This window comes from Bombina bombina, chromosome 1 (assembly GCF_027579735.1).
Source record: "Bombina bombina isolate aBomBom1 chromosome 1, aBomBom1.pri, whole genome shotgun sequence".
Lineage (NCBI taxonomy): Eukaryota > Metazoa > Chordata > Amphibia > Anura > Bombinatoridae > Bombina > Bombina bombina.
Genome location: NC_069499.1, coordinates 855,179,346 through 855,195,853, shown reverse-complemented (window position 1 = coordinate 855,195,853; position 16,508 = coordinate 855,179,346). Strand labels below are relative to the sequence as shown.

Genomic DNA, 16,508 nt, shown 5'->3' with positions numbered 1-16,508 from the left:
AACCCTGCTGTGTTTTTAACATATGTCACCCTCAAAGTTGCATTTCCACTGTCTGCCGTTTTATTTTTATAGTAATCTTATCCTCTCTCAGGACCCATCCTTGCTGGTGTCTATAATATTTCCCTGATTACCAGCTCCCTGTATCATACGGGGCTTAGAGGGTATCTATAGTCTTTTATGTAAGAAGTCCCCTTTTTGGTATTTTAAAATTAACTTGACTGATCTGCTTTCCCGCCTTATAGATAGCTCAAGCTAGGGTCTATTGGTGAGGCACAGTCACTATGAGGCCTGCAGCTGCGTCTGTGTTGAGCAAAGATGGCGGCTCCCATTGCCGTGTAGCTCCTCCCTCCTACTCCCCGGCAAATGCAAAGTGTGCATTGGGTTGTTATAACTTGCTCACCCGGTCCGGAGCTGCGCTCGGTAAGTTGCTGTGGGAATCCTTGTCCTCCTTGCTCAGTGTTACAGCTTCCTGCCGCTCCTGTTTGCTGCTCTCGTCCTAGATCGCGGCCATAATGTTATGTGAGCTGAGCCGAGGAGCTCTGTTCTGCTAGATATCTCTTGCCTCTGTTTATTGCTAGCTCCCTTGTTTCTTCATGTCACAAGGAAGTTTTCTTGTAACTGTCAGCCAGTTTTGGGTCGTGTTCAGGCTGTTTAATACTCCTAGTTTGCTCAGTACATTCAGAGCTCGGTGATTAAGCAGCCATCACTGAGTTCTTCCAGGCTCCGCCCCTTCGAAACAACCTATTTAAATGGTCTGAACTTTTAGGGAGAGCAGACAAACTTTATTTTATCTTTATCTCTATGCAGATTGGCATCCTTATCTCTGACTGTTTACGCAAAAGCCAGTACTTAGAGAGAACAATTAAAATTATAGTACCTTTCTCTTTAAACCCCCTACTGGGAGTGTACATTTTTTGACAACTACTTATTTACATCGCTTTTCTATACTAGTACTTAAAGAGACACTATCCCCAATTTTTTTTCTTTAATGATTCAGATAGAGCATGCAATTTTAAGCAACTTTCTAATTTACTCCTGTTATTAATTGTTCTTCATTCTCTTGCTTTATTTAAAGAGCAGGAATGTAAAGCTTAAGAGCCGGCCTATTTTTGGTTCAGAACCTGGGTTATGCTTGCTTATTGGTTTGCTAAATGTAGCCACCAATTAGTAAGCACTATCCAGGGTGCTGAACCTAAAATGGGCTGGCACCTAAGCTTTAAAATCCTGCTTTTTAAATAAAGATAGCAAGAGAATGAATAAAAATTGATAATTGGAGTAAATTAGAAAGTTGCTTTAAATTGCATGCTCTATCTGAATCATGAAAGAAAACATTTGGGTTATCCCTTTAAGTACTGAAATGTTCAGTTTAGTTGGGGATACAGCAGGAAAAGCAGCTATTTCAATTGATATAATAAAGGTAAATTAGTTATTTGTAAACAATTTAAAGGGACAGTCTACTCCAAAATTATTATTGTTTAAAAAGATAAATAATCATTTTATTACCAATCTCCCAGCTTTGCACATCCAATATTGTTATATTAATATACTTTATAACCTTTACAACTAAATTTATGCCTGTTTCTAAGCCTCTACAGGCTGTCTCTTAACTTGGTGCATTTTTACAGTTTTTCTCTGTTATACACTGTGCTCACTCCTGTGAAGTTATTTATGAGTCGGCTCTAATTGTCTGTAAATAGCACTTAGATAAGGGTGCAGTCTGCAGAGGCTTAGCTACAAGATAATCACAGAGGTAAAAAGTATATTAATATAACAGTGTGGGTTATGCAAAACTGGGGAATGGGTAATGAAGAGATTATCTATCTTTTTTAAAGGGAAATGAAACCCAAAAATGTTGTTTCATTATTCAGATAGAACTTATAATTTAAAACAACTTTCCAATTTACTTCTATTATCTAATATGCTTTGTTCTTTTGGTATCTTTTGTTGAAAATAAATACCTAGATAGGCCCAGGAGCGGCAATTCACAACTGGGAGCTAGCTGCTGATTGGTAGCTGCACACATATACATCTTCAGCTAGCTCCCTTTAGTGCAATGCTCCTTCAACAAAGAATACCAAAGAAATTAAAGGGATATTCAACACCAGAATGTTTGTTGGTTAAAAAAAATGATTATCCCTTTATTACACATTCCCTAGTTTTGCATAACCAACACGGTTATATTAATATACTTTTTACTTCTATGATTACCTTGTATCTAAGCCTCTGCCAACTGCCCCCTTACTTCAGTTCTTTTAACAGACTTGAATTTTAGCCAATCAGTGCTGTAAAGCCAAGTAAATTGGAAAATTGTTTAAAATTGCATGCTCTATCTGAATCATTACATTTTATTTCTCCAACATTGGTGTGTCCGGTCCACGGCGTCATCCTTACTTGTGGGAATATTCTCTTCCCCAACAGGAAATGGCAAAGAGCACAGCAAAAGCTGCCCATATAGCCCCTCCTCAGGCTCCGCCCCCCAGTCATTCTCTTTGCCGCTCTGAACAAGTAGCATCTCCACGGAGATGGTGAAGAGTATGTGGTGTTTAGTTGTAGTTTTTTATTCTTCTATCAAGAGTTTGTTATTTTAAAATAGTGCTTGTTTGTACTATTTACTCTAAAACAGAAAGGGATGAAGAGTTCTGTTTAAAAGAGGAGTATGATTTTAGCAGCAGTAACTAAAATCAATTGCTGTTCCCACGCAGGACTGTTGAGCCCAGAGAACTTCAGTTGGGGGGAACAGTTTGCAGACTTTTCTGCTCAAGGTATGACTAGTCCATTTTCTAACAAGACTGAGTAATGCTAGAAGACTGTAATTTTCCCTCTTTGGGATCGGTAAGCCATTTTCTTAGACTCATAACAGAATGAAAGCTTATTAATGGGCTATATACTGGTTGACACTCTTGTGGGCTAAATCGATTGCTTTATTCAATATTTAATGCGGTTTGAAGTGGTTTTAAAACCTGAGAATAATTGGGGAACGTTTTTAGGCGCCAGGCAGTCGTTTAGACACCTTCCCAGTCAGGAAGGGCCTTTCACTCTAGTAGGCAGAGCCTCATTTTCGCGCCATAATTGCGCAGTTTCTTTTGGATGCAGTGCATGCAGCTTCATGTGAGAGGGTCTGGTGGCCATTAAAAACGTTCCTGGAAATGCAAGGCTGGAACAAGGGTAAACAGGCCAAGAAGCCTACTGCTGCTACCAAGACAGCATGAAGGGGTAGCCCCCGATCCGGGACCGGATCTAGTAGGGGGCAGACTCTCTCTCTTTGCTCAGGCTTGGGCAAGAGATGTTCCGGATCCCCGGGCACTAGAAATAGTCTCTCAGGGTTATCTTCTAGAATTCAAGGAACTTCCTCCAAGGGGAAGGTTCCACATGTCTCGCTTATCTTCAGACCAGATAAAGAGACAGGCATTCTTACATTGTATAGAAGACCTGTTAAAGATGGGAGTGATACACCCAGTTCCAACAGTGGAACAAGGTCAGGGGTTTTACTCAAACCTGTTTGTAGTTCCCAAAAAAGAGGGAACTTTCAGACCAATTCTGGATTTAAAAATTCCAAACAAGTTCCTCAGAGTTCCATCGTTCAAAATGGAAACCATTCGAACAATTTTACCTACAATCCAGGAGGGTCAATATATGACTACCATGGATTTAAAGGATGCGTACCTACATATTCCTATCCACAAAGATCATCATCAGTTCATAAGGTTCGCCTTTCTGGACAAACATTACCAGTTCGTGGCTCTTCCGTTCAGCTTAGCCACTGCTCCCAGAATTTTCACAAAGGTGCTAGGGTCCCTTCTAGCGGTTCTAAGACCGAGGGGCATTGCAGTGGCACCTTATCTAGACGACATTCTAATTCAAGTGTCGTCTCTTTCCAAGGCAAAGGCTCATACAGACATTGTCCTAGCCTTTCTCAGATCTCACGGGTGGAAGGTGAACGTAGAAAAGAGTTCCCTGTCTCCGTTAACAAGTGTTCCCTTTTTGGGAACAATAATAGATTCTTTAGAAATGAAGATCTTCCTGACAGAGGTCAGAAAGTCAAAGCTTCTAAAAGCTTGTCAAGTTCTTCACTCTATTCTGCAGCCTTCCATAGCTCAGTGCATGGAAGTAGTTGGATTGATGGTTGCAGCAATGGACATAGTTCCTTTTGCTCAAATTCATCTAAGACCATTACAACTGTGCATGCTCAGTCAGTGGAATGGGGACTATGCAGACTTGTCTCCCCAGATTCAAGTAGACCAGGTAACCAGAGATCACTCCGTTGGTGGTTGACTCAGGATCATCTGTCTCAGGGAATGAGTTTCCGCAGACCAGAGTGGGTCATTGTCACGACCGACGCCAGTCTATTAGGCTGGGGTGCGGTCTGGGACACCCTGAAAGCTCAGGGTCTATGGTCTCGGGAAGAGTCCCTTCTCCCGATAAACATCCTGGAACTGAGAGCTATATTCAATGCGCTCCGGACTTGGCCTCAACTAGCGAAGGCCGGATTCATAAGATTCCAGTCGGACAACATGACGACTGTAGCTTACATCAACCATCAGGGAGGAACAAGGAGTTTTGCGATGAGAGAGGTATCCAAGATCATCAAATTGGCGGAGGATCACTCCTGCCACCTATCTGCAATTCACATCCCAGGAGTAGACAACTGGGAGGCGGATTATTTGAGTCGTCAGACTTTCCATCTGGGGGAGTGGGAACTCTACCCGGAGGTCTTTGCCCAGTTAACTCAATTATGGGGCATTCCAGACATGGATCTGATGGCGTCTTGTCAGAACTTCAAGGTTCCTTGCTACGGGTCCAGATCCAGGGATCCCAAGGCGACTCTAGTGGATGCACTAGTGGCGCCTTGGTCGTTCAACCAAGCTTATGTGTTTCCACCGTTTCCTCTCCTTCCCAGGCTCGTAGCCAGGATCAAACAGGAGAAGGCCTCGGTGATTCTGATAGCTCCTGCATGGCCACGCAGGACTTGGTATGCAGACCTGGTGAATATGTCATTGGCTCCACCATGGAAGCTACCTTTGAGACAGGATCTTCTAGTTCAAGGTCCATTCGAACAAAATATATCTGTTGGTGTGAATCCAAGGGATTCTCCTGGAGTAAGATTAAAATTCCTAAGATTCTTTCCTTTCTCCAAGAGGGTTTGGATAAAGGATTGTCAGCGAGTTTTCTAAAAGGACAGATTTCTGCTTTATCTGTTTTGTTACACAAACGCCTGGCAGCTGTGCGAGATGTACAAGCTTTTGTACAGGCTTTGGTCAGAATCAAGCCCGTTTACAGACCCATGACTCCTCCTTGGAGTCTAAATTTAGTTCTTTCAGTTCTTCAAGGGGTTCCGTTTGAACCTTTACATTCCATAGATATCAAGTTACTATCTTGGAAAGTTCTGTTTTTGGTTGCTATTTCTTCTGCTAGAAGAGTTTCTGAATTATCTGCCTTGCAGTGTGATCCACCCTATCTGGTGTTCTATTCAGATAAGGTCGTTTTGCGTACCAAGCCTGGTTTTCTTCCAAAAGTTGTTTCCAACAAGAATATTAACCAGGAAATAGTTGTTCCTTCTCTGTGTCCGAAACCAGTTTCAAAGAAGGAACGTTTGTTACACAATTTAGATGTAGTCCGTGCTTTAAAGTTCTATTTAGAAGCAACAAAGGATTTTAGACAAACCTCGTCTTTGTTTGTCGTTTACTCTGGTAAGAGGAGAGGACAAAAAGCTACTGCTACCTCTCTTTCTTTCTGGCTGAAAAGCATTATCCGATTGGCTTATGAGACTGCCGGACGGCAGCCTCCTGAACGAATCACAGCTCACTCCACTAGGGCTGTGGCTTCCACATGGGCCTTCAAGAACGAGGCTTCTGTTGATCAGATATGAAAGGCAGCGACTTGGTCTTCTCTGCACACTTTTGCCAAATTTTACAAATTTGATACTTATGCTTCTTCGGAGGCTATTTTTGGGAGAAAGGTTTTGCAAGCCGTGGTGCCTTCCGTTTAGGTAACCTGATTTGCTCCCTCCCTTCATCCGTGTCCTAAAGCTTTGGTATTGGTTCCCACAAGTAAGGATGACGCCGTGGACCGGACACACCAATGTTGGAGAAAACAGAATTTATGCTTACCTGATAAATTTCTTTCTCCAACGGTGTGTCCGGTCCACGGCACGCCCTGGTTTTTTAATCAGGTTTGAAAAATTTCTTTCTCTATACACTACAGTCACCACGGCACCCTATAGTTTCTCCTTTTTTTCTCCTAACCGTCGGTCGAATGACTGGGGGTGGAGCCTGAGGAAGGGCTATATGGGCAGCTTTTGCTGTGCTCTTTGCCATTTCCTGTTGGGGAAGAGAATATTCCCACAAGTAAGGATGACGCCGTGGACCGGACACACCGTTGGAGAAAGTAATTTATCAGGTAAGCATAAATTCTGTTTTTGGACTATACTGTTACTTTAAGTAAATTGTAATGTTGTTTAAAATTGCATACTGTAACTGAAACATGAGAGAAAAAATGTGGGTTTCATATCCATTTAGGCAATAACATTTTTTGGAGTACCACTTTTTAATACAATCCAGCAGCTAAAAGGGATCAATAGGATTTTAATAAATGGGGGAAAATTGTACACTACAATGTCCCTTTAAATACTGGTTTCCTGGTGAGCACGTTAAATTAAAGGGCCACTATTGTAGCTTTACTTACTTGATTTATACTCTTTAGAACATCTGCCCCTTCTGGAATGTGTAATGTAACTTTAGCTCATTTTGATCTTAAAGGGACAGGAAACCTTTTTTTTTGCATGATTAAGACAGATTATGCATGTTTAAACAGCTTCCTAAGTTACTTCTATTATAAACCTTTGTTCTAATTTTATCTTTTGTTGAAAAGCAGGAACATAAGCTCAGAAACATGCATGTGTCTGGAGAACTATATGGAAGCAGTTTTATTTATTTTTTATCCATTCACAAGAGCACTAGATGGCAGCACTTTTTCCTGCCATGCAATCCTCAGATGCCTATGTATCTCTTCAACAAAGAATGCTATGGAAACAAACAAATTTGATAATAACATTAACCCCTTAATGACCGGACCATTTTTCAATTTTCTTACCCTTAATGACAATGGCTATTTTTACATTTCTGCAGTGTTTGTGTTTAGCTGTAATTTTCCTCTTACTCATTTACTGTACCCATACATATTATATACCGTTTTTCTCGCCATTAAATGGACTTTCTAAGGATACCATTATTTTCATCATATCTTATAATTTCCTATAAAAAAAAATATAAAATATGAGGAAAAAATTGAAAAAAACACACTTTTTCTAACTTTGACCCCCAAAATCTGTTACACATCTACAATCACCAAAAAACACCTATGCTAAATAGTTTCTAAATTTTGTCCTGAGTTTAGAAATACCCAATGTTCACATGTTCTTTACTTTTTTTGCAAGTTATAGGGCCATAAATACAAGTAGCACTTTGCTATTTCCAAACAACTTTTTTTCAAAATTAGCGCTAGTTACATTGGAACCCTGATATCTGTCAGGAATACCTGAATATCCCTTGACATGTATATATTTTTTTTTAGAAGACAACCCAAAGTATTGATCTAGGCCCATTTTGGTATATTTCATGCCACCATTTCACCGCCAAATGTCATCAAATAAAAAAAAAGTTCACTTTTTCACAAATTTTGTCACAAACTTTAGGTTTCCCACTGAAATTATTTACAAACAGCTTCTGCAATTAAGGCACAAATGGTTGTAAATGCTTCTTTGGGATCCCCTTTGTTCAGAAATAGCAGACTTATATGGCTTTGTGGTTGCTTTTTGGTAAGTAGAAGGCCGCTAAATGCTGCTGCGCACCACACGTAAATTATGCCCAGCAGTTAAGGGGTTAAATTAGGTAGCTTGTAGGGAGCTTGCAGGGTTAATTTTAGCTTTAGGGTAGAGATCAGCCTCCCACCTGACACATCCCACCCCCTGATCCCTCCCAAACAGTTCTCTTCCCTCCCCCACCCCACAATTGTCCCCACCATCTTAAGTACTGGCAGAAAGTCTGCCAGTACTAAATAAAAGGAGTTTTTATTTTTTTTAATAAAAAAAAATAAAATGTTTTAGCTGTGATGGACTCCTGCCTTAGCCCCAACCTCCATGATCCCCCCCCCCAGCAATCTAACCCTCTCCCCTACCTAATTGCCGCCATCTTGGGTACTGGCAGCTGTCTGCCAGTACCCAATTTGCCCCCCAAAAAAGTGTTTTTAATTATTTTTTATTACTAATTTATTTTTTTCTGTAGTGTAGCAGCCCCCCACAATACCCCAACCCCCTCCCCCTCCCAGATCCTCATATATATATATTTCCCCCCCTCTTCCCACTCATTGGTGTCAGTGTGGGTAGGTGATCGCGGGCGTGCGCGCACCCGCGCGCGCACGCGCATGCGCGCACCCGCACGCTCCCGGCACCCGGCGTGCACATTGCACTAACAGGAGCCGGATGCCGGGTAGCGATGGGCCGCCCACCCGCCTCCCAGTTGCGCTCCCACCCACCAACGAACCGGCCGCATCGCTACCGGTGCAGAGAGGGCCACAGAGTGGCTCTCTCTGCATCGGATGCTTTCTAAGGGTATTGCAGGATGCCTCAATATCGAGGCATCACTGCAATACCCTGAGAGCTGCTGGAAGCGATTGCGATCGCTTCCAGCACTCTCTTAGACAAGTGACGTACCAGGTACGTCCATTGTCACTAACTGCAAGTTTTTGCAGGACGTACCTGGTACGTCACTTGTCATTAAGGGGTTAAAGGGACACTGAACCCAAAAAATTTTCTTTCATGATTCAGATAAAGTATGCAATTTTAAGCAACTTTCTAATTTACCCCTATTATCATTTTTTCTTCGTTCTTTTGCCATCTTTATTTGAAAAAGAAGGCATCTAAGCTTTTCTTTTTTTTTTTTTTTTTGGTTCAGTTCTCTGGACAGCACTTTTTATTGGTGGATGAATTTATCCACCAATCAGCAAGAACAACCCAGGTTGTTCACCAAAAATGGGCCGGCATCTAAACTTTACATTCTTGCATTTCAAATAAAGATACCAAGAGAATGAAGAAAATTTGATAATAGGAGTAAATAAGAAAGTTGCTTAAAATGCAATGCTCTATCTGAATCACAGAATAAAAAATGTGGGTTGTGTCCCTTTAAATTGGAAACTTTATTAAAATTGTATGTTCTGTCTGGATCACAAAATATTGTTTTGGGTTTCATATCGCTTTAACATCTCAATCTGCTGAACCTGTATGCACTATTAACTTATATATCATAGAAGAATATAACTTTATTTTCCTTAATAAAATTACTTTACCTCATTGTCAAATTCCCAATCTAAACCATATTATGAAATTTGTGTTTAATAAAAGCCATTCATGCAATGAATTTTCAGCATTTACAGCCATCTTATTCAACAACTGATTGTCTCTCTGTATTGTGTTTTCAAGTGCTGAAAATATTTCCCTTTCCAGACTTTGCAACTTTTTTACTGCTGTAAATGTAATGAATATATGCAAATAGGCACATAAACTCATAGTGAGAGCCTTGATGTTAACAGGACTTTTTTTTTTATGAGCTCTATTCAGCAAATTAATATCACTATCATTTCATTTTACTAAACACAAACATTTAAACTTGATAGTCCAAGTGCTTCCTAATAGTAAAAAAGGTACCAAAAACAAATGTGAACTTTGATTGTTTTGGGTTGTCTTGTAGGTTCAAAAACTTCAGGCCATCTTAAAACCAATGATGCTCAGGCGTCTGAAAGAAGATGTGGAAAAGAAACTGGCTCCTAAAGAAGAGACTATAATTGAGGTGGAGCTGACCAACATTCAGAAGAAGTATTACAGAGCTATCCTAGAAAAGAACTTTGCCTTTCTATCCAAGGGTGCTGGGCATGCCAATGTGCCAAACCTAGTCAACACCATGATGGAGCTTAGGAAGTGCTGCAACCACCCATATCTCATAAAAGGTAAAACCGTCTTTATGTAAATATATTTAGCTGAGAATTAGAAACTTAAGTTGTTATTTTTCCCCCTTTTAAAGAACGAATCATTAACAGTGGAACATTTGTAAATTTTGCGTGTAGCATTTCTTAAAATTGTCTTTCTTAATAGTATTTAAGGCTACATAAGTAGTCAGCCAGCTGATTATAGGCCAGATTACAAGTGGAGCAGTATTTTGCTCTCTCGTTTGAGAGTTAAAACCGCTAAAAGTGTTTTTTTGCTCTCAGAGATTCGCTCTCGTGTTTGCTAAGTCGCGGTAACAAATAGACTTTGAGAAGTCGCGAACGCAAAATCGCATTACATCATAGACTTCAATGGTGCATAAAAAATTTAAAAAAAACGGAACTAACACCCACAAGTCGCTCAAACACGATCGTGTTTATTTAAAAGCGCAACATATGAAGAATATGTTCTGTTTATTCTTAAAAGAGATATATATCTGATTGATATTTGCACAAATATATATATGATTATACTGTATATAGGTTATAGATATATACAGATATATATCTTTATCTATTAAATAATACATAGAACATAGTCCGCTATGTGCAGAACATTGTAATTAGGGCTGGGCGATATGACCAAAAAAAAAAAATAATCGCAATTTTATTGGGAAAAAAAACGCAATTGCGATTTATTCGTGATTTTATTCAAAATTACTATAACACCTTCATTTAGCATTAAACAATTTATTTAACACTACAGAATCTTAATGTACATGTTTATCAATGTCCAATACACTGAGCATAAAAATACAAAACAAAAAATAGTTACAATAAAATTTGCTGCCTGTGATGTGATTAAATAGTAGCCACTAGCCAGTTATTAGGTCTTATGACACTCAAGTTCACACAACATTGTCATGTTTTATTGGACAGTCATTCTAACAGTGTGGACACAGTGGTATGATTAACATATGCAGTGAGTGTAAGCATGGAGAAACCTGAAAATTGCTGTCTTTACAGCAGTATAGAAACATAGAATTTGACAGTAGATAAGAACCATAAAGGCCCATCAAGTCTACCCATATTACTTGTTACTTTTTCCTTAGGATAGCCTTATGCATGTCCCAGGCATTTTTCTTTTTTTTTTTTTTAAATATTTTTTTTTATTAAGGTTATGCAAGTGAAATAACAATAAGGAATTTCAAATGTACAGGAAAGATGCATATATCAATACCACATTAACCATCCACATTCATGTAGTCAACTGAAACATATAGCGTGGTATAAAACTGAAACCTATAAAATATTCATACAAAAGTATAAATTTGTACCCAAACTCTGGACACTCGAATCAAGCACTGGTTGGTAGTCAGAAATTTTCTAGGTGTATTTATAAGGATATGACAAGTTTTGTAGGTAAAGTGTGAACCAATTGAGAGAAAATGATAGTACTAACTACGTGTGTGAGTGTCTGGTGGTGATGAAAAGGAACTTATAATTATACTATTAGACAACATCTGAAGGAGGAGCACCGAATATGCTAGAAAGAAAAGAGGGGGAGGGGAAGAAGTGGGGGGGGGGGAGAATGAAAAGAGTCTAGAAGCCTCCACAAATCCCCGTCCGTTTTAGGTTATAGGAGCCCTAATTTCTCTTGTTAAGTGTATCCAGTCCACGGATCATCCATTACTTATGGGATATTAACTCCTCCCCAACAGGAAGTGCAAGAGGATTCACCCAGCAGAGCTGCTATATAGCTCCTCCCCTAACTGCCATTACCAGTCATTCTCTTGCACCCAACGAATAGATAGGATGTGTGAGAGGACTGTGGTGATTATACTTAGTTTCATACCTTCAATCAAAAGTTTGTTATTTTATAATAGCACCGGAGTGTGTTATTCCTTCTCTGGTAGAATTTGAAGAAGAATCTACCTGAGTTTTTCTATGATTTTAGCCGGAGTAGTTAAGATCATATTGCTGTTTCTCGGCCATCTGAGGAGAGGTAAACTTCAGATCAGGGGACAGCGGGCAGATTAATCTGCAAAGAGGTATGTAGCAGCTTATTATTTTCTGACAATGGAATTGATGAGAAAATTCTGCCATACCGATATAATGTAAACTCAGCCTTAAATGCAGTAGCAGCAACTGGTATCAGGCTGTCATGTATGTATATTTTACACTTCAGTATTCTGGGGAATGGCACTTCACTGGAATTATACTGTATGCATAAAACTTTAGCCTAATTTGCAGGGACTAGCAACAGGCTTTTTAATAACACTCAATTTATTAATGTTAAACGTTTTTTGCTGGCATGTAAAATCGTTTAATTTTCTGAGGTACTGGGTGAAAAAATGTTTTGGGCACTATTTTTTTCCACTTGGCAGTCGTTTTATTTAATTTATGACAGTTTACTGATCTCTCTCACTGTTATGTGTGAGGGGGAGGGGCCTTTTTTGGTGCTTTTGCTACGCATCAAAAAATTCAGTCAGAAGTTTATTGTCTTCCCTGCATGATCCGGTTCATCTCTACAGAACTCAGGGGTCTTCAAAACTTGTTTTGAGGGAGGTAATCACTCACAGCAGAGCTGTGAGATTGTAGTTGACTGTGATAAAAAAAAAAACGTTTATTTCTGTATATTTTTTTTTTCTGCTATCAGGGTTAGTTATCCTTTGCTAATGGGAGCAATCCTTTGCTAAAATTGTGTTTTTTACAAAGATTTGATGCTATAACTTTTCAGTTTATTAATTTTCAACTGTCATAACTTTTTCTGTGCTTCTTATAGGCACAGTACGTTTTCATATTATAGTAAATTACTTGAAAAGTATTTCCAAGTTGCTAGTTTATTTGCTAGTGTGTTAAACATGTCTGATTCAGAGGAAGATATCTGTGCTATATGTGCTAAAGCCAAAGTGGAGCCCAATAGAAATTTATGTACTAACTGTATTGATGCTACTTTAAATAAAAGTCAATCTGTACAAATTGAACATATTTCACCAAACAACGAGGGGAGAGTTATGCCGACTAACTCGCCTCACGTGTCAGTACCTGCATCTCCCGCTCGGGAGGTGCGTGATATTGTAGCGCCGAGTACATCTGGGCGGCCATTACAAATCACATTACAGGATATGGCTACTGTTATGACTGAAGTTTTGGCTAAATTACCAGAACTAAGAGGTAAGCGTGATCACTCTGGGGTGAGAACAGAGTGCGCTGATAATATTAGGGCCATGTCAGACACTGCGTCACAATTTGCAGAACATGAGGACGGAGAGCTTCATTCTGCGGGTGACGGTTCTGATCCAAACAAACTGGATTCAGATATTTCAAATTTTAAATTTAAGCTGAAAACCTCCGTGTATTACTAGGGGAGGTGTTACCGGCTCTGAATGATTGTAACACAGTTGCAATACCAGAGAAAATGTGTAGGTTGGATAAATATTTTGCGGTACCGGCGAGTACTGACGTTTTTCCTATACCTAAGAGACTTACTGAAATTGTTACTAAGGAGTGGGATAGACCCGGTGTGCCGTTCTCACCCCCTCCGATATTTAGAAAGATGTTTCCAATAGACGCCACCACACGGGACTTATGGCAAACGGTCCCTAAGGTGGAGGGAGCAGTTTCTACTTTAGTTAAGCGTACCACTATCCCGGTGGAGGATAGCTGTGCCTTTTCAGATCCAATGGATAAAAAGTTAGAGGGTTACCTTAAGAAAATGTTTGTTCAACAAGGTTTTATATTGCAACCTCTTGCATGCATTGCGCCTGTCACGGCTGCAGCAGCATTTTGGTTTGAGTCTCTGGAAGAGACACTTGAATCAGCTCCATTAGATGAGATTACACACAAGCTTAAAGCCCTTAAGTTAGCTAACTCATTTATTTCAGATGCCGTAGTACATTTAACTAAACTTACGGCTAAGAATTCCGGATTCGCCATTCAGGCACGCAGAGCACTGTGGCTAAAATCCTGGTCAGCTGACGTTACTTCTAAATCTAAATTGCTTAATATACCTTTCAAAGGGCAGACCTTATTCGGGCCCGGGTTGAAAGAAATTATCGCTGACATTACAGGAGGTAAAGGCCATGCCCTGCCTCAAGACAGAGCCAAACCTAAGGCTAGACAGTCTAATTTTCGTTCCTTTCGTAATTTCAAAGCAGGAGCAGCATCAACTTCCTCTGCACCAAAACAGGAAGGAGCTGTTGCTCGCTACAGACAAGGCTGGAGACCTAACCAGTCCTGGAACAAGGGCAAGCAGGCCAGGAAACCTGCTGCTGCCCCTAAGACAGCATGAATCGAGGGCCCCCGATCCGGGAACGGATCTTGTGGGGGGCAGACTTTCTCTCTTCGCCCAGGCTTGGGCAAGAGATGTCCAGGATCCCTGGGCGTTAGAGATCATATCTCAGGGATACCTTCTAGACTTCAAATTCTCTCCCCCAAGAGGGAGATTTCATCTGTCAAGGTTGTCAACAAACCAAATAAAGAAAGAGGCGTTTCTACGCTGCGTACAAGATCTTTTATTAATGGGAGTGATCCATCCGGTTCCGCGGTCGGAACAAGGACAAGGGTTTTACTCAAATCTGTTTGTGGTTCCCAAAAAAGAGGGAACTTTCAGGCCAATCTTGGATTTAAAGATCCTAAACAAATTCCTAAAAGTTCCATCGTTCAAAATGGAAACTATTCGGACAATTTTACCCATGATCCAAAAGGGTCAGTACATGACCACAGTGGATTTAAAGGATGCTTACCTTCACATACCGATTCACAAAGATCATTACCGGTATCTAAGGTTTGCCTTTCTAGACAGGCATTACCAGTTTGTAGCTCTTCCATTCGGATTGGCTACGGCTCCGAGAATCTTCACAAAGGTTCTGGGTGCTCTTCTGGCGGTACTAAGACCGCGAGGAATTGCGGTAGCTCCGTACCTAGACGACATTCTGATACAAGCTTCAAGCTTTCAAACTGCCAAGTCTCATACAGAGTTAGTACTGGCATTTCTAAGGTCGCATGGATGGAAGGTGAACGAAAAGAAGAGTTCTCTCTTTCCACTCACAAGAGTTCCCTTCTTGGGGACTCTTATAGATTCTGTAGAAATGAAGATTTACCTGACAGAAGACAGGTTAACAAAGCTTCAAAATGCATGCCGTGTCCTTCATTCCATTCAACACCCGTCAGTAGCTCAATGCATGGAGGTGATCGGCTTAATGGTAGCAGCAATGGACATAGTACCCTTTGCACGCCTACATCTCAGACCGCTGCAATTGTGCATGCTAAGTCAGTGGAATGGGGATTACTCAGACTTGTCCCCTACTCTGAATCTGGATCAAGAAACCAGAAATTCTCTTCTATGGTGGCTTTCTCGGCCACATCTGTCCAGGGGGATGCCATTCAGCAGGCCGGACTGGACAATTGTAACAACAGACGCCAGCCTACTAGGTTGGGGCGCTGTCTGGAATTCTCTGAAGGCTCAGGGACAATGGAATCAGGAGGAGAGTCTCCTACCAATAAACATTCTGGAATTGAGAGCAGTTCTCAATGCCCTTCTGGCTTGGCCCCAGTTAACAACTCGGGGGTTCATCAGGTTTCAGTCGGACAACATCACGACTGTAGCTTACATCAACCATCAGGGAGGGACAAGAAGCTCCCTAGCAATGATGGAAGTATCAAAGATAATTCGCTGGGCAGAGTCTCACTCTTGCCACCTGTCAGCAATCCACATCCCGGGAGTGGAGAACTGGGAGGCGGATTTCTTAAGTCGTCAGACTTTTCATCCGGGGGAGTGGGAACTTCATCCGGAGGTCTTTGCCCAAATACTTCGACGTTGGGGCAAACCAGAGATAGATCTCATGGCGTCTCGACAGAACGCCAAGCTTCCTCGTTACGGGTCCAGATCCGGGAGCGGTTCTGATAGATGCTTTGACAGCACCTTGGACCTTCGGGATGGCTTATGTGTTTCCACCCTTCCCGATGCTTCCTCGATTGATTGCCAGAATCAAACAGGAGAGAGCATCAGTGATTCTAATAGCGCCTGCATGGCCACGCAGGACTTGGTATGCAGATCTAGTGGACATGTCATCCTGTCCACCTTGGTCGCTACCTCTGAAACAGGACCTTCTGATCCAGGGTCCCTTCAAACATCAAAATCTAATTTCTCTGAAGCTGACTGCTTGGAAATTGAACGCTTGATTTTATCAAAACGTGGTTTTTCTGAGTCAGTTATTGATACCTTAATACAGGCTAGGAAGCCTGTTACCAGAAAGATTTACCATAAGATATGGCGCAAATACTTATATTGGTGCGAATCCAAGAGTTACTCATGGAGTAAGGTTAGGATTCCGAGGATATTGTCTTTTCTACAAGAAGGTTTAGAAAAGGGTTTATCCGCTAGTTCCTTAAAGGGACAGATTTCAGCTCTGTCCATTCTTTTACACAAACGTCAGTCAGAAGTTCCGGACGTTCAAGCTTTTTGTCAGGCTTTAGCTAGGATCAAGCCTGTGTTTAAAACTGTTGCTCCACCATGGAGTTTGAACTTAGTT

The 16,508-nt window shown here is 40.9% G+C and overlaps 1 protein-coding gene across 10 annotated transcripts in view; it reads left to right on the top strand.

Moving 5' to 3' along the window:
- Window positions 1–16,508, top strand: part of CHD9 (chromodomain helicase DNA binding protein 9) — a 648,673-nt gene that overhangs the window by 408,224 nt on the left and 223,941 nt on the right. For all 10 annotated transcript variants that reach the window (XM_053699504.1, XM_053699510.1, XM_053699505.1 and 7 more), the window contains one exon: window positions 9,741–9,996. In XM_053699504.1, the coding sequence (XP_053555479.1) occupies window positions 9,741–9,996 (256 nt within the window). The remainder of the gene's footprint in view (window positions 1–9,740; window positions 9,997–16,508) is intronic.